The 19,006-nt window shown below is 48.0% G+C and overlaps 1 protein-coding gene across 1 annotated transcript in view; it reads left to right on the top strand.

Moving 5' to 3' along the window:
• The window catches only part of TIMM44 (translocase of inner mitochondrial membrane 44), a 750,397-nt gene that overhangs the window by 406,555 nt on the left and 324,836 nt on the right, over positions 1 to 19,006 (top strand). Inside the window, 1 exon segment of the mRNA XM_040322529.1 lies at positions 10,480 to 10,616. Coding sequence (XP_040178463.1) covers positions 10,480 to 10,616 — 137 coding nt within the window.

Below are 19,006 nucleotides of genomic sequence, written 5' to 3'. Positions count from 1 at the left end.
TTGGCACAGCACAAGGATGGTGGGAACCCCTCATAATGAGCACAGCAGGTGTACAGCCCCAGGAAGTCAGCACAGGAATGGTGGGAACCCCTCATAATGAGCACAGCAGATACTATTAGTCCTCTTTAAGCGTCCAGCTTTTTAAATTCATCATAACGAATGTTGGTAATTGTTACAAATTTTCATTAGATTCATTCACTTTTTGTATTTCGTACAAATCTGAATTGAGTTTCTGGCACAAAATACAAAATAACGGCTAATGCGAAACGGAACTAAACGAAATGAATTTGACGGCGCACATGTCTAGTATATGTATACACACACACACACACCACAAGATACATATATAAAAAGTTATATGTATATACACATAATCTTGTTATGTAGACATATCTGCACAGAAAAATGATTTAGTCTATTTACTGGTTCTTGGAGGGAGGAAGGGAGGAAAGGTTTGCATAGATAAGGGGCGGCAACTTCCTCTGACACTCCCGTTGCTATGGAAACCTTACCTGAAACACATTTACATTGCTTGTGCAGCACTGAGCATGTGCGAGATCTACAAGACTGAAATCCAGGAAGTAATACAGTCTGGCTTCAGATGCCCACACTTAAGATGGCCTCGGTCTAATAATAGGTTATTACAGCATTTTGAACGTTTATAAACTAACAAAACTGACCTTAGTTTACAGACTAACTTTACTAGAATACATTAAGCTTGTGTATTATAGGGGTATTTTTATTTAAAAAGTGTTCGACCGGGAACATCACTTAGACACTGCTGAAAAAACTAAGGTACTTCCCTGATGGGAGGGGGTTATATGCAGGGGAACTGTCTGATTGGTTGTGTCAGTGTCCAATCACCTCTGGTGACCATACAACCCACTATGTAATGAATAAAAGGCTATGTGTCCGTGGTGTACAATAAAGAAAGCAACCTTTTGAACCTATCCGTCATATTCCTTTGATTCTTTTGAGCAGGAAATTGGCCTTTTTTTGCTCCAATATGGCCCCTCTAAACTGGAATTAGAATCCGCACTGCAACATTACTTCCTTGAAAATGACACCCCGACATCTCCCCTGCCACCCTCTGGGAGGCCCACAAGGCGGTCCTTCGGGGGCATTGCATGACGATTTCCTCGACCATGAAAAAGGATGCAAGAGCATCCAAACTGCAAGCTGAACGGGACCTTGGGGCCTTGGAGCTCCAACTACAATCCTCGCCATCCCTGTCTCTCCTTAAAAAGATTGTGTGCTTGCCTGAATGGGCAAGACTATTGCACAATGAGTTGGAAGAGCATCATGTTCCTCTAAGCTGCGTGGAACTGGCTTACCAGTTAGTGAAGGGCCTCAAGTATGTCTGCGATACAGCCCAAGATGCAGCTCCTTTGATCTCCAGTGCCTCAGTATCTGCGGTGGTTCTGCAACGCCTGATTTGCATTAAGGTCTGGTCTGCAGACCAGACTTCCAAGAAGGCTCTAGCAGATTTGCCTTTCCGAGGCGGGAGGCTATTTGGTGCATCCCTGGACGACATCATAAAGGATGCCACGGGGGTAAGAGTATGCTCCTCCCCCAGTCCAGAAAAGGAAAAGCCATGCCTCGGCCGGAACCCTCTTTTTCCGCACAAAAGCAATATTTTCGTCAGTCAGGTCCCACTGGTATGCGTCCTCAGACAAAGACCCGGCTGGGGGACAGAAACGTCCCTGGTTTCGCAAGCCAAACAAGCCTGCGAACAAATCTGCGAAAGCATGAAGGTTTGCCCCCGCCCAACTCTCAGGTGGGGGGACGTCTGCACGAGAGTGCGGCTCGGTGGACCTCCCTGATTATCGACCAGTGGGTCTGCGAAGTGGTTTCAGCAGGGTACTGTTCGTCCACCAAACAGATTCTTTCCCTCAAACCTTCCTCTCCTCCCGGCTCGTCGGTACGCCCTGTTATGGCAGTGCAGGACATGTTGAGCTGCGGGGTAATCATACCTGTACCACTGCGGGAAAGGTTTCGGGGTTTCTACTCTGTGGTCCCGAAGAAGGACAGAGTCTGCCTAATCCTGGACCTCAAGGCTTCTCAATGCCTTTGTAAGGGTTCGGAACAAGTCCTTGGACATCAAGGACGCATACTTGCATGTCCCCATATATGTCGGGCATCAGAGGTTCCTGCGCTTTGCAGTCAGGGAAGACCACTATCAATTTGTGGCTTTTCCTTTTGGTCAGCTCCAAGGGTTTTTACCAAGGTGCTTGCCCCGATTTTGGCCTTGCTGAGACAGCGACGAATCGCTATCGTGTGTTACTTGGATGATATGCTTCCGAGAGCTTCTTCAAGCTCAGAATTGGAGGAGGATGTGGCGATTGCCAGTCAGACCCTCCAATAGTTTGGCTGGATGCTGAACTTCCAGAAGTCGGTGTTGGTACCGACTTAGCGCTTGGAGTATCTGAGTCTGATTCTAGACTCCTCGGAGGTGAAAGTTTTTCTCCCCTTGGAAAAATTGCAGACTCTTCAAACGGCGGTGAAGCTGGTCGTCACTGCGCTTTTGCATGCGAGTCCTGGGTCTCATGGTAGCCTCCTTCGAGGCCCTATGGTTTGCTCAATTCCACACTCAAGTCTTGCAGAAGGAGATTCTGTCCAAATGGACCAAGTCTCTGTTGTCCCTGGATTGTCAAATCCGGGTGAGCCCACTAGTCAGGACTCCCTGGTCTGGTGGCTGAGATCTCTGGCTCTTCATGCTGGGAAGTCGTTCCCTCCCTTTCACTGAACGGTGATCATGACGGACGCCAGCCTGTACGGTTGGGGGGGGGAGTCTGGGGTGTTCAGTCAACACAGGGTCGCTGGACACATGAGGAATCTTGCCTGCCGATAAATATTCTGGAACTCCGAGCGATCAGGCTGTGCCTCTCCACATGGTCACGGAGCCTACAGGGAACTCCATTCAGGATCCAGTTGGACAACGCCACGGCGGTGGCGTATGTCAATCATCAGGGAGGAACAAGAAGCTCGGCTGCAGTGTTGGTGGTCGCTCACATCCTGAGGTGGGCGGAACGCAGCGTGTCGGCTCTATCTGCCGTAGAAAACTGGCAAGCGGACTTCCTAAGTCGCGAGACGCTGGACCAAGGAGAATGATCACTACACCCAGATGTGTTCCGCCTCTTTTGCCTAAGATGGGCAAGCCAGACGTGGCTCTCCTGGCTTCTCGACTCAATTGAAAGGTGTTGAGGTTCGTGGCCAGGTCAAAAGATCCTTGGGCGGATGTGACCGACAAGTTTGTGGCCCCATGGGGACAGTATCGGCTGATATATGCATTTCCCCCACTGAAACTGCTTCCTTGTCTGCTCCACAGAGTGGAATCCGGAGGGGATCCCAATGATCCTAATTTCCCCGGATTGGCCTCGGCGCCCTTGGTACTCCGACCTGATCCGCCTGGTGGCGGATGCTATTTGGCAGCTGCCAATGCGGGAGGACCTTCTTTCGCAAGGTCCCATCCTTCATCCTGCTTTACAGTTGCTGGCTTTAATGGCATGGCTGTTGAAAGCCAGGTGCTGAGAGACCTGGGCCTGTCGGATTCGGTAATTTCCACCATGCTGAGGGCACGGAAGTCATCTACTCAGAACATTTACCATTGCACGTGGAAGGCCTACATCTCTGTGTGAAGAAATGGGGTGGCATCCACGTAAATATTCTGTTTCTAGGATCCTGCTGTTTTTACAGCGGGGAGTAGACCAGAAGCTTGCCTTAGGCACCATTAAGGGGCAGATTTCTTTCAACGACCCTTGGCGTCCCACTCCCTGGTGAGTATGTTTGTTCAAGGGGTTCGAAATGTGGCTCCTCTGGTTCGACCACCACCATCTCCGTGGGATTTGAACCTGGTGCTCTCTGTGCTTCAGAAACCTCCTTTTGAGAACATCAGAGAAATTCCTCTCGACGCTCTCTCAGAAAGTTGCCTTTCTAGTGGCCATTACGTCTGTCAGACAGCTCTCTGAGTTGGCGGCCTGGTCTTGTAAGTCCCCCTACTTGGTCCTCCATAGAGATAAAGCGGTGCTATGCCCACAGCCTTCCTTTCTTCCAAAATGTAGTTTCGGCCTTTCATATGAATGAGGACATACTTTCATCCTTGTGTCCTCGGCTGTTGCATCCCAAGGAGGCTGCATTACATTCCTTAGACGTGGTACGTGCTCTGCCGGGGTATCTGTCTGCTACGGCTCCGTTTCGGAGGTCAGGCTCACTGTTTGTATCGGTGACTGGTCCAAAGAAAGGCCTGGTGGTCCCGTCGGCCACCATTTCTCGGTGGATCAGACAGATCGTGATTCAGGCTTACACCCTGAAGGGGCGGGTGCCTCATTTTCCTGTCACGGCACATTCGACCAGGGCAATTGGTGCTTCCTGGGCTTTCCGACATCAAGCATGTGTCTCACAGGCGTGTAAGGCGGCGACCTGGTCATCGGTTCACACTTTAACCAAGTTTTACAAGGTTGATGTTGGTGCATCTTTGGGTGCCTGCTTCGACCGCAAAGTTTTGCAGGCCGCAGTTTAAGGTTGCATCTCCTCCGTTGAGGAGCTCTAGTGTGTTGGGGTGAAGTTTGGTTTTTGATTGCTGTTCCCACCCCTCGTTTCTGACACTTGTGTGGACGTCCCTACAGTCAAGAGTATAAGGAAGCTGTGTCCGTCCATGGACGGTAGAGAAAATAGGATTTTTGTACTCGCCATAAAATCCTTTTCTCCTATCGTCCATGGACGGACACAGCTCCTTAAAGTGGTTGTAAACCCACTATTTTGACTTACCTACAGGTAAGCCTATAATAAGGCTTACCTGTAGGTAAGGAGAATATCTCCTAAACCTGCACGGTTTAGGAGATATTCCCCTCGCAATGCGGGCGGCGCATGCGCAGGGGGAAATCCACGGCAATAGGACCGGCATCCGCCGGACCCTGCCGATTTTAAATCTCCTGCGCGCACGCGCGGGAGTGACGTCATCGCCGCTCCAGCCAATCACAGCGCTGGAGCGGCGATACCCGGAAGACACGCCGGAGCAAGATGACATCCTGCTCGGCGTGGACCAGGTAAGTGGTGTTCACCTCGTTCCGAGGTAAGTATTTCATAATCGGCTAGTATGCGGTGCATACTAGCCGATTATGCCTTTTGCCTTGCAGGTTTTAAAAAAAAAAAAAGTTTATGCGGTTTACAACCGCTTTAAATCTTGACAAGTGGGTTATGTTCCCTGTTTACAGGAGAGGACTAGGCAGAAACATGTTAGATAATTAAATGTGTTACGTTAACAGTGTTGAACAGCCCCGTCCAGGGGGCGGTCCCTCCAGACATAACTCTCCTCACTGCTGCATGCAGCCTCAGTTTCGTTCTGCCTTGCAAGGAGAAGGACGTATGGCTCCCTTTGGGCCCAGCGCCCTGAGGAGAAATTTTTGTTTTATTTTACTTTTTCTTGAAGAATCTTCTTTTAACTGTCGGCAGAGAGACAGGCTGGATAATATAGATCCTTGTAGTCTACTCGGTCCGACCAGCAAGCATGGGCAAACCTTTGCAAAGAGGCTGGGTCTGCCACGCCATACCCCATGACTCCTGGGGTGGCCGGTGAGCTTTGCTCCGAGGTCCACATATGACTGGGCAATGACGTTCGGCTTCTGTCTGAAAGTCGTGATGTGCAGTATGCATCGGTCGGAGGAACGTCAATCAACTAGGAACGCCCAGACCCGCAAGAATCATACCCGGAAGCCGAGGGATGAAGCGGCGATAATGAGGTATGTACGAAAAAAACCCCCAAAAAAACAGCATACCCGCAGTGTAATCAGTCTTCTCAATGTATTGTTAGAATTTTTTTTTAGGGTGAACCTCCACTTTAAGCTGGACAGTGCAGCTGGGTTTCCGCCGAGGGCTCGCTCTTTTTTGGGTCACACAAATCAGACCGCTCTGTGTAGGTTTTTTCCTTCTGTGTCCTTCTTTGATGATTTCTAAGAGGCGGAATGAGAAAAGGCGCTGAGGGCTTTTGTAGTCCCTCACCGCCGGGCGGTTCAGTGCCCCTTTGAGGAGAGCCTTTTCAAAAGGTGGGCTTCTTCTCCAGTGGTGGATCCTCCAGGTGTCATGTATAGGTGACCACTCTCCCTAATGCGGGAACCTCCGCTTGTATTGATCTGACTGATAGAAGATCCGAAGTACTGACCCTCTCCATGTTTATCATGCTGGGATCTGACTTGCGGCCTATTGTGGCCGCTACTCTGGGGTCTCAGTCACTCACGGAGTGAGCATTTTGCACCAGACAGTGGAGGAGCACCGACTCTCTCCCGAAGTTATTTGGCTAGCAGACCAGCTGGTCCAGGGCCACATATAGGTCTGTTATCCGGGGCTTCTGTTTCAGAATGGTTTTTTGCACACGGTGGTGTAGTGGTTAACTCCATTACTTGGCAGCAAGAGAGTCATTGGTTCGATGCCGGACACTGTCACCAATCTGCCTGGAGCTTGCATTGTCGCTCCCTGTGTCTGCGTGGGTTTCCTCCGGGTACTCTGGTTTCCTCCAACGGCATGTGTGCATACACCTACATAATATACATACACACTATGTGTGTGTATTATTTTGGGGCAACCCTCCCAGGCCGTCAAAGGCCCAGCTGGGAGGCTAATCCGTCGCTTGGGTGCGTAAGCCGATTTCGCCGGCACCCAAATCCTGCCAATGTATGTAGCCTTCCATCTCTGTCTCTAGGTGGGAGTGGCGGTTTGCAGGTTCACAATTCGGTGAAACGTCCCTGCTCTCCAACCAGTGGGTCTGCGAGGTGGTATCTTCGGAGTACTAGATAGTGTTTCCTCCTATCCACAGAACAAAGTTCTTTCCTCGTGTCTTCCTCTCCCGACCCGTCGGTCTGCCTTGGGCAGTGTGGGACTTGCTAAGCTGCGGGGTAATTTTACCTTTCCTGCAGGACGAGAGGTTTGGGGTTTTCTATGGACCTCAGGCCCTAAATACCTTTTGTGAACGTCGGGTAGTTCCGCATGGAATCCATTTGTTCGGTTGTAGCTGCGCTCCATCCGGGGGACATCCTGGCGTCCTCGGACATCAGGGACGCATACACGCATGTGCCGTTTTGCGCATTTCACAGTGTTTTTTTGTGGTTTCGTGATGAGAGAGGGTCTCTGTCAGCCTGTGGCCCTCCCTTTTGATCTGGCGTCAGCACCATGGGTTTTCAGCTGGGAGCTCGCACTTATCCTAACTTTGTTGGGACAACGATGCTTTGCCTCATTGGCTACTTGGACGACTTTCTTCTGAGAGCAGCTTCTGTCTCGGACCTAGTGGATGTGTTATTCCCATTCAGACCCTCCGAAGATTCGGGTGGGTGTTAAACGTTTAGGCCAGAAGGTGTAGCTCAGTGACTGCAAGCCTGCCTTCCATGTGTGCGACCCAGGGTTCAAATCCTGGGCATGCTAGGTTCCGACTCAGCGTTGGAGTATCTAGAGTTGATCCGGACTCCTCAGTGGCGAAGGTCCTTTTTCCCCTGGAGAAATTGCAGACTCTTCAGTCTGCGGTGAAGGCATTGGCATCACGCAATCGGTTTTCTCTCCGGGCACCTGCTGGTCCGGGGCCTGTGGGTAGCCTCCTTCGAGGCGGTACTGTATGCCCAGTTCCACACTCGGGTTTTCCAGGGGAAATACTGTCCAGGTGTTAAAAATCTCTTGTCTCTGAAATCATCAGATTCCGGTGTGCCACCTAGTCAGTCTCTCTGAGTTGATGACGGAGATCCCTGACTCTTTGGTCCGGAAATGTTCTTCCTTCCAGTGGTCGGTGTTTATGACGGATGCCAGCCTCATGGGTTGTGGGGGCACATGGGGGGTCCAGTCGGCCCTGAGTCGCTGGACTTGCGTGGACCTACGGCCACACCTCCCTGAATGTGCCCGCTCTCGTCTGGTCTCGGTAGCTACCCAGGGTCAGGCCTGGCTAGTGCCTGGGTGGGAGACCGCCTGGCAATACCAGGTGCTGTCTACCGTTTATTGTCCTACTATTTTAGGCAATCAGGCTATGTTTCTCCTCGTGGTCGAGGAGGTTGCAAGGTCGTCCGATCTGGTTTCAGCCGGACAACGCCACAGCCGTGGCTTCGTTCTACCATCAGGTGGACTACTGGAGTCGCCAGATGCTGGACCAGGGCGACTGTTTTTTGTGCTTGGGGTGTTTCGGCTTCCTTGCAGGAGGTGAGCCTCACAGGGCATGGATCTCCTGGCCGCTCTTCTCCACCGCAAGGGTGTCGAAGTTAGTGGCCAGGTCTAGTGATCTGGTACAGACACGTCAGTCGTGCTGGTGGCCCTGTGGGGTCTGTATCGGCGACTTTTTGCCGTTCCTCCATTGTAGTTGCTTCCTCGGCTGCTCCACAGAGTGGAGGCTGAGGAGATCCCGATGAATATAATCACCCCAGATTGACTGTGGCGTCCTTGGTACGCTGATATCGGGCGCCTGGTAGCGGAGGTACCCTGGCAGTTGCCAGGGCGGGAGGTCCCTCTGTCTCGAGGTCCCATACTTCCTCCTGTTGTACAGTCACTGACTTGCTCAACATGGCCATTGGAAGCCGGATTTTAACTGACCGGGGTCTGTCCGACTCGGTCATCTCAACAATGCTGAGGGCACGGTAGTCTTCTTCCGGAGGATCTACGGACGTACTCGGGGTCCAGGGTCCTGCTGTTTTTACAGCTTGGAGTGGATCTAAAACTTGCTTAAAGCACCGTTTGGGGGCAGATTTCAGCCTTGGCTATGTTTTCAGTGGCCTTTTTGCGGCCCGTTCCCTGGTGGGTCCCTTTTTGTGTGCAGGGGGTTTGTCATATACTTCCCCCTCTTGGCCCATCTCTTCCCCCATGAGTTTTGACTCTCATGCTCTCGGTTCTTCAGGAACCTTCCTTTTGGAAACATCAGAGAGATTTTCTCTTGACATTATCTCAGAAGGTGGCCCCTTTAGTGGCCTTTACCTCTGTTAGAGGGGTTTCTGAGTTGGCGGTCTTGTCTTGCAAGCCGCCATGCTTGATCCTCCATAAGGATTAGGTGGTGGTGCGCCCGCGACCTTCCCTTCTTCCGAAGGTGGTTTCGGCCTTTCACCGGAATAAGGACATTGTTCTTCCATCCTTCTGTCCTTGGCCGGTGCATCCTACGGAGGTTGCCTTTCATATTTTAGGCGTAGTATGCACTTTGCGGGTGTACCAGCCTGCTACGGTTTAGTTTCGGAGTTCTGACTCTCTTTTGTGTCGGTGTCTGGTCCACAAAAGGGCCTGGCGGTCTCGTCGACCACCATTTCCGGTCACGGCACTTTCGACCAGGGCAATTGCTGCTTCCTGTTTTTTTTTTCCGACATCATGCTTCGGTCTCACAGGTGTGCGAGGCGGCGACTTGCTCGTCCATTCACGCTTTTTCCAGAATTTACATGGTTGCTGTGAGTGCATCTTCTGATGCTTTTTTTCGGCCGCTAGTTTTTGCCGGTGGCTGTTTAAAGTTGCACCTCCTCCGTTGAGCTCTGCTTGTTTTGGGGTGCAGTTAAAATTGGCTTTACTGATATATTTCCCACCCCTCGTTTTTGACACTGCTTGGGGACGTCCCGCTTGTCAAGATTTAAGGAGCTGTTGTCCGTCCATGGACGATAAGAGAAAATAGGATTTTTTGTACTCACCGTAAAATCCTTTTCTCTGAGTCCACGGACGGACACAGCACCCACCCCTCCTTTTTAGGTTAGTACTACTTGTTATGAACTCTGACTGCATGCTGCAGTGAGGAGGGTTATGTCTGGAGGGATCGCCCCCTGGGCAGGGCTGTTCAACTCTGTTAATGTAACATGTATTTAATTATCTAACATGTTTATGCCTAGTCCTCTCCTGTAAACAGGGAACATAACCCACTTGTCAAGATTTAAGGAGCTGTGTCTGTCCATGGACTCAGAGAAAAGGATTTTACGGTGAGTACAAAAAATACTATTTTCTCTGAAGTCCATTGACGGACACAGCACCCACCCCTACTTTTTTTGAGTTTTGTACTGCTTTTTGACAAACTGAGCTGCTTATTGCGGTGTGAGGGGTTATGACCAGAGGGACATCCCCCTTGGCGGGGCTGTTTCAGCTTTGCTAAAGTTTACATGTTTTAACCATTAACATGTCTGCCTAGTCCTCTCCTAATAGACGGAACATAACCTACAGTCCAGAGTATAAGGCAGCTGTGTCTGTCCATGGACTTCAGAGAAAAGTACAAAAATCCATTTGTTTTTTGTTTCTGCCTAGTCCTACTCTTAAAGGTGGCGATATAACCCCAAGGTCAAGAAGGTGTCATATAGGCTATAAGGACTGGATTACATTTCACCTACTGTTAAGGGTCGCGCTACATACACATGGTAACTGAGTAAGTACTTCTGTCCCTCAATAGTCTTTTAGATTTGTACACACAATTCCATTTTCTTGACCAGTTGTTTTATGTGTATGTGATATATTGTATGAAAAAAACAAAGCTTTCATGTTGTGTTTTTTTTCTTTTAGGGAGTTGAAACTGTAAAGAGAGAAATTGATGAAAGCGTTTTAGTACAAACGGGGCCTTATCGTTCACCTTCCAGATTAAGAAAGAGAAATGAATATTCTGGAGAGGAATCCAAAGAAAAGATTTTTGAAGCAAATACGTATGTATTGATATTTGTGTATGCATTATGTGAAACTGTGAATGGTCACATTGTCAGGCAGTGAACAGAAAGTTCTTCGAAACCGGAAATTTAGAACACAGTAATTATTTATATATAGATATCTATATATATCCATAGCTATATATATCACCCTAAAACATATTAAAAAAAAAATTGCCCAAGTTTCTGAGCTCTAATTGTAACATAACTGTTGTAAAGATATGTGTGATGGCTAATAATTGGTATTATCCCACCATATAACTGATAGTATAATCCAAGAAAATTTTCCCACAGCAACTTGGTTTTCCAGTGAGACATTTATCCCAGAACAGATGACAAAGTCTAGCAGAGTATTTGTAAATATTACAATGATCAGAATCCCATTCAAAATACTCCTTGTGGCCAGCCTAGATCTATATTATGTATCTAGGTAGCTTCCATCCATGCAATAATGTGTGTTCTAATCAAGATCTGTGCTTCCATGATGATAGTTTTAACAGCTCAAAAGTCCCTCTGAAATGCCAGTGACTGAAACTGATTGGCTGACCAAACACTGTTGATTTGTACGCGTGTCATGTACATCAGGAATAAAAAAATATATATTTAGTGTGTGTATATAGAAATACAGGCAGTCCTAGAGTTGCGTACATCAGACTTGCATACGACTCATACTTGCAAACGGAAGGAGACAACAGGAAGTGAGAGGAAATCTGACCCTAGGATGGGGAATTCACTCCTGTAAAAAGTTATTATGGGAAAAAGGTGTCTCCACTGAAGTTTTGTCACCAATCCTTGTTTCCACAACAACCCAAAATGATCAGAATCCAATTGTCACAGGGACAGAAAGTGTGGTGAATTCTTCTGAACAGGGGCATAGACGGCAAAACAAACATTACAAGGGTGGTAACCCTTCCCTGTTTTATAGAAAAAATATATATTTTTTTCTCTTTATTGTACACCACGGCGGACAGAGCCAGTCATTACATAATGTGTTAAGGGTCACCAGCGGTGATTGGACACTGGCACAACCAATTAAAGACTGTTCCCCTCCATATAATCCCTCCCATCAGGGAAGTACCTCAGTTTTTTCACCAGTGTCTAAGGTGTTGGACGTGAGTAGGATTTGCTAAAGGAAAGCTCTGCTAAAGAGACCCTCTGGGGGTAAAAGGAGCTATGCTTTCGAATCCATCCAAGATGCCAAATAATTTACGCTAAAACTGGATGGGATCTGGGCCTCATGCATGAGGCGTCGCCTGTAATGTCTCTTTTCGGAGGCCTGGGCTCTAGGGTCCAGCACTTTCGCTACTTATGCTAAAAGTCCTGGTAAGAGTCTTTTACAAGGTCCAGGGGAGAGGTCTTCTTTAAGTAGGAACCCATATCCCTGAAGGTTGGCACACAAAACCTGCTGTGATGGGTGAAGATTGGTTCTGTCTGATTTTCAGCAGAAAAACCTGCGGCAGGGATAAAGGTAAGAAAAAAGCATAATCTTTAGCACTTTTCCTAATATTGAGTAAGGTGTCTTCTCTTTTTTCCGCCACTAGAGGGAGTAGAGAGCTGAGTTGCACTCACCATGCTCCAAACAGTGTCAGATCCCACTGACGAGCACACTTTCTCCGCTGCAGAGCTCTGCCATGAGAACGGCCGTCGTTCTCTCCTCTAGACACCGGGTAAGAACTTCAGAAGGCATGGGGACATGCAGCATCGGGCAGGAGGAGCCTCCCCTTACCCCATGACGGCAGGGGGAGGAGCAGGGTCGCAAGCGTGCCCACGTTGGTTCGAAAAATGGCGCTCAATACAGGAGCCACAAAGGGACTCAAAGGCCAGCAGCTCTCTACTTGGGACACAGCAACATTACGGGGGCACGTAAGCTCTATGTGGTTGGTGGGGCACTCCCAAGAGAGACGCCTACTCTATGTATGAAACTGTGTGTTTAAGTTGCATACTTTATGTAGCTTGCTAAACTGAGCACAGTAATATATGCATTGTACCTTGGCTTTTGCTTAGTAGTATGTCTTCCCTTAGAAAGAATTCAGGGACTGAGAGACAAGAAAGCACCGCAGTCTGAAACGGGGCTCTAGCCGTGCCTGCTTTTGGCGGCGTAGCCTGGTCACGTGTACTATGCTTTACATCCCATCCGGTCCTTCTGGGTAGAGAGAGCAGCTGGTGGAACGCACGCCGCCACAGGGGTGGAGAAATCTGTGTTTACTGACAAGCCTGCAGCACCAGTGCTGGGATGGGCACCTTTTAACCACTTAAGACCCGGACCAAAATGCAGCTAAAGGACCTTGCCCCTTTTTGCGATTCGGCACTGCGTCACTTTAACTGACAATCGCGCGGTCGTGCGACGTGGCCTCCCAAACAAAAGCGGCGATCGGGTCCGCGAGTCCCGTGGTCACGGAACTTCGGACCGCGACCCCACGGCTGGGCTTAAAGGACAACATACATATACATTGATGTGCCCAGCCGTGCCATTCTGCCGACGTATATCGGCGTGAAGGGGCCCTTAAGTGGTTAATGTAAGCTGCCATTCGGGCCAACGTTTTTATTCAAGTATTTTTAAATAAATGGTTTGCACTATGGAAGTTTCCTATTTGTGTTTCATGTCCTATCTTTGAAATCGGAGGCAATAGGTCACTGCATTGACTCCTGTCAGATCATATGTGTGCTGGCACTATCCTGCTAAAGCGGCTGTGACCCTCTTTTTATATAGGTCCATAAAGTCTGGTAAGCACAATCTACTTCATGTGCACTTCGGGTGTCGTAACTTCAAGTGGTTTGGTGAAGGATTAAGATTGCACTTGGTGGAGAAATTATCTATCGCAGCGAGGATCTGTTTGTTGATGGTTTTTCGATCGGATCTGAAGCACTTTGTTACAATTTTTTGGGGGACTTTATATAATTATTGCTTTGGCAATTTATTGCCTAATGGACAATATCTCATCACAAATAATACTAACACTAATCACATTTGTCACAAGATTCAATTATTTGTTGTATTATATATTACCAATATATGTATTCACTAGCGCCCCCTACCACTTGCAGCACTCATAGATAAAAGGTATTTACTTCATTATTAGGGGTGCAGCTTAGCAGTACAGTGCCACAAATACTATTTCTCTTTTCGTCCATGGATGGACACAGCCTTCACAAATCTTGACATATGGGTTATGTTCCTGTTCATAGGAGAGGACTAGGCAGAACATGTTAGATATTTAAATACATGTTACTTTAACAGAGTTAATAACCCTCTGCCCTGCAACATGCAGCCTCAGTTTTCTTCTGCCTAGCAGAGAAAGACGTGGCTCCCTTTGGGCCCAGTGCCCTGAAGAAATGTTTTATTTTATTTTTTCAGATTCTTCTATCAACTCCCGGCTGAATGTCAGGCTGGATAATATAGATCCTTGTAGTCTCCCCAGTCCGGCCATCGAGCGTGAGCAGACCTTAGCTACGCGCTGGGTCAGCCACAACATACCCCATGGCTCCAGGGGTGGCCTTTTTTTGCTCCAGGGTCCACATATGACTGGGCTGTTTGCTGTCTCACTCAGTGGACCGGGCCGACAGCTACTCCAACTCGGTTGTAGGCCTGTTAGGATCGCACCAGCAGGTCCTTGCATGGATGGGTAAGTACGGTTCCTCCTGCCTCGGCGGGTTGGAACAGCTGGGCATTTCTGGGACTAGGGGGTTCTCCTATCCTTCCTTTCCCTGCACTCTTTCACATTTCCCCTTCTGCTCTAAAGGGCTCGCTACGACCGGTGCAGAATTGTGGGGTGACTCCGGGTCCCAGTGGGGTGTTGGGGCCCATTTTTTCTGGGGGGTGCTCTGCCTCGGGTAAGTCCCCACCTCGGCCTTCACATCCACATCACGGTGCTCCGCTGCCATTTTGGCGGCGTCAACGCAATTAATAGTATGCCTGCTGCTTTCCATTGTATTTTCCCATTGGTGGCCATTTTGTCGTGGCCGCACTGTGGCACAGGTTGATTTTGCGGATGGCCATTTTCTTGTGGTCGCGCCCTATTTTTCTCTGTCGGACATTTTTGTGTGGGTTTTTGGCCTCTAGTGTTGGCTGCCCGAACGGCACGCAGCACAATTCTCCTCACAGATTTTCCTCACACACACGCTGTTTACAGAGGGCGAGAAGCGGCCGGGAGCAGTTTCTTGCTGGGTTGGTGAGTCCCCTGGGTAACCCCCCCCCCCCCCCGGTCAGTGCAGCAAGGAGGGTGGACTTTTCAGGTCTGGAATCGGTCACTGAGAGCTGTCTGTGGTGTTTTGGAGTCAGTGTCTGGTCCTTCTTCCCCAAACATGCCAGACGTGGCAGCTGGTGCACCTGCGGTTCCCATGGACACTTTGTCGGCAGTCCTGGAATCATTTGTTGCCAGGGTGGAAGCAGCGTAAGGGGTGTAAAAAGCACCCCCCTGTGCCCGCCATCTCCAGGGGAATGCTCTGACTCAGACCCGGGCCTGGCTGCGGCACAGGACCCTGATTCTGGGTTGTCGGAAGATGTGGACCAGGACCTTACCTGTGAGAAAGACCCCTCGTCAGTGCAGGACAGGGCACTTGTCAGTGCGCTAATTAATGCTGTGAGGGACTATCTTAAGCTGGATGGTGCAGCTGAGGCGTTCAGAGGGGTCAGTCTCCTTTGGGTCGCACAAATTGGACCACTCTGTAAAAGTTTTTCCTTCTTTGATAAGTTCATAGATAATGAATGGGAAAAGCCGCAGAAGTCCTTTTGTGGCCCCTCAGCGCCTGGCGGTCCATTATTCTTTTGAGGAAAGCCTTTTGAAAAAATGGGCTTCTCCTCCGGTCATAGACCCCCCCGGTCGCTCGGTTGAATAAGGTAACCACTCTCCCTATTGAAGGGACCCCTGCTTTCAAGGATCATACTGATAGGAGGCCCGAGGCGGTGCCCCGCTCCATGTTTACCATGCTGGGGTCTGTGTTGCGACCTATTTTGGCTGCAACTTTGGTGTCTCAGACTCTCACTGAATAGGCAAAGATTTTGCACCAGACTGTGGAGGAGCATCAGCTTCCTCCAGAGTGTGTAAGACTGGCCGACCAGTTGGTCCAGGGCCTTGTATATGTCTGTGATGCCACTCTGGATGCAGCCCCCTTGATCTCCAGAGCCTTTGTATCTGCGGTGGTATTGCACTGCCTGATTTGGCTGAAATGCTGGTCCGCTGACCAGGCATCCAAAAAAGCTTTGGCAGATTTACCCTTCAAGGGTGGGAGACTTTTTGGTACCTCGCTGCACAACATTATTAAAGATGTCACTGGAGGCAAGAGCACTCTCCTCCCTCCTTCCACCAAGGGGAAGGAGCCGCGCCCTTCCTTTCCCACACAGAAGCAGTATTTTCGTCAGTCAGGGCCTGCGTGTAGACCCTCCCAGGCTCACAAAGGCTCGGCGGGGGGACAGAAGCATCCCTGGGTGTGTAAGCCAAACAAACCGGCAACCAAACCCGCCACCACATGAAGTTTTGCCCCCACCCGACTCATGGGTGGGGGGACGGCTTTGCAGGTTGACAGCTCGGTGGACCTCCCTGCTCTCCGACCAGTGGTTCTGTGAGGTGGTCACTTCGGGGTACAAGATCGAGTTTCTTTCCTGTCCGCCAAACAGGTTCTTTCTCTCAAATCTCCCTCTCCTTCCGGCTCGTCAGTCTGCCCTATTGGGGGCAGTGCAAGACTTGCTGAGTTGCAGGGTAATTTTACCTGTCCCGGGGGACGAGAGGTTTCAAGGTTTTTTTTAATCTGTTTGTGGTCCCAAAGGACGGAGTCCATCCAATCTTGGACCTCAAAGCCCTAAATGCCTTTGTAAGAGTGCGAAAGTTCCATATGGAATCAATTTGTTCGGTGGTGGCTGCGCTCCATCCGGGGGACTTTCTGGCGTCTTTGGACATCAAGGACGCATACTTTCATGTCGCAATTTGCACAGGACACCAGCGGTTTCTGCATTTTGCGATTGGCAAAGACCACCATCAGTTTGTGGCTCTTCCCTTTGGCCTAGCATCAGCACCAAGAGTTTTCACCAAGGTGCTTGCCCCGAATTTTAGCTTTGTTGAGACCGCGAGGCATTGCCATCGTGGGCTACTTAGACGATCTTCTGAAAGCAGCTTCTGGCTCAGAATTAGAGGTAGATGTGTCTATTAAAACACAGCACATATATTATAAAACAATATATATTAAGCAGCGCTCCTGAATAAAATTAATTAACTGATATATAACATAAAACAAGTCCAAAGTATTCAGAAAAGACCCCGTCCGTGATTAAAGCAAAGAAAGTGGATCCTGCAGATCAAAGCCAGTCCTATCCTTCTGTTACCAACACCACCACTCGTGAGATAGGCAGGGGAAAACTCTTACCAGACAACGCTGGAATATGAGCGTTATATAATCACAGCAATAGGTATCTCAAATACTTGGAATCCAATCCTCTCAAGCCAAAGAATCTTTACATTTAAAACAGGCAATACATCACATTAGTGGCTCATCACGGTCTCGGATCATGGGCTATCAGGACGGCGTCCACCGATTCCCTCTGTTTGTAAACCCCAACACACTAGCACACGCCAGTGCCGATCGGCGCGCTGACGTCACTTGATCGATAGTCACTCTATCCAACCCAGACGCGTTTCGTCATTCACTTGACATCTGTGGGCATGGATATACGACTGCACACATCTTATTTATATACTGCTCCTTTTACGGCTGATTTGTCTAATACAAGGCGGATTTGACTTGACACCCGCCCTGATAGCTCATCACTAATTAGCCTATCGCCTAGGTAACAGTATAAGCGCTCGTTCTAAGCCCCCTATCGGAACCTGGAAATGCTGCTTTCTACCCATTTAAAGCAGGGCTAATCATATGAAATAATAAAAATAACACGTTATTAATACGCACACATTTTGCAATATCATTAACGTGCTGAGTAAAGGTGAACAGATATAATACAAGCTAAAAGCCCTACGTCTATAAAATATGTGTGTATAAATACACACACCTATATGATAATTACAAAACAAACCCCTTATACATCATAATCACTAAATATGGGATATATAAATCTATATGATGGCTAATAAATAGACCTATACCTACAAAAGACCATTATTAAAATATCATTATTAAAATGTCATTAGAAAAAAATATATATGTGTGTATGTATGTATGTGTGTGTGTGTGTGTGTGTGTATATATATATATATATAATCTGTAATTAATATAAACATTAATAATCGCTAATAAAACAGTTTACGTCCAACTCCACATTCATACCCTTTGGAGTCAGCGCATCCATAAAAAATATCCATCGTGTTTCTCTCTTCGATATTTCTCTCGTCATATTAGATCCCCTCCAATTAGGATGGATGCAATCAATTCCCCAAAACTTCAAACATGAGGGGTCTTGGTTGTGATACTTTTTGAAATGTAAGGATACACTTTGGTATTTGAATCCTATTTCTATATTGTGTAGGTGCTCTGCAATACGGATTCTCAATTTTCTTTTAGTGCGGCCTACGTACATGAGATTTCATGGGCTTTGTAGCATATACACAACATGCGTAGTGTTACATGTAATGAATTCAGTAATCTTACAAGTTTTATTATTTCCTGTTGATACAAATTCTGACAGACCTCTAATAGGGTTATTAACTAATAAACAAGGGCTACATTTCCTGCAAGAATAGAACCCTGTTAATTGCCAGCACATACTTTTCCTTACTGGTGGATCGAACAACTTTGTCACCAAAATTTGGCGCTTTCCGATAAATAAACTGAGGTGTCACTGGTAGCGTTTGGTGTAGTAATCTATCTTAACATACAACATGCCAGTGCCGTTAAAAAAAATTCAATGTCTTTATATTGAGTATGGAAATTGGATAGAAAAACCCACTCCTGCTTAGAATTGATAGGGTGATCATTATTAGTGAGACACAAGTCTCTTGGGGCCTCTACCAATTCTCTTACAATTTTATCCAGGTTTTGCTCACTGTACCCTTTTTGTATAAATCTCTTTTATGACTTTAGAATGAGTAATAAAATCATCATCAGTAGTACAATTGCGTTTTACTCTCATCAACTGACCTTTTGGTATATTTGTTAACCAGTTTGGATGGTGTCCACTGGTCAATGGCAAATAACTATTTCTATCGGTTGGTTTAAAGTAAATAGTTGTAATCAAAGATGTACCCTGTAATCTAACATCAACATCCAGGAAGTGAATATGTTCATTGCTGAACTCATATTCTAGTTTAATATTTATTTTTATTACTATTCAATTCATCCAAGAATTCTAGCAAAGATGACTCGCTTCCTTCCCAGATGAAGAATAGGTAAGCAAAAATCCAAGGACTGGCCCAGAGAGATCATCATGAGTGCTAGCAGTGCATCAT

The sequence above is a fragment of the Rana temporaria genome, chromosome 1 (assembly GCF_905171775.1).
Source record: "Rana temporaria chromosome 1, aRanTem1.1, whole genome shotgun sequence".
Lineage (NCBI taxonomy): Eukaryota > Metazoa > Chordata > Amphibia > Anura > Ranidae > Rana > Rana temporaria.
This window is presented reverse-complemented; position numbering and strand designations above follow the sequence as displayed.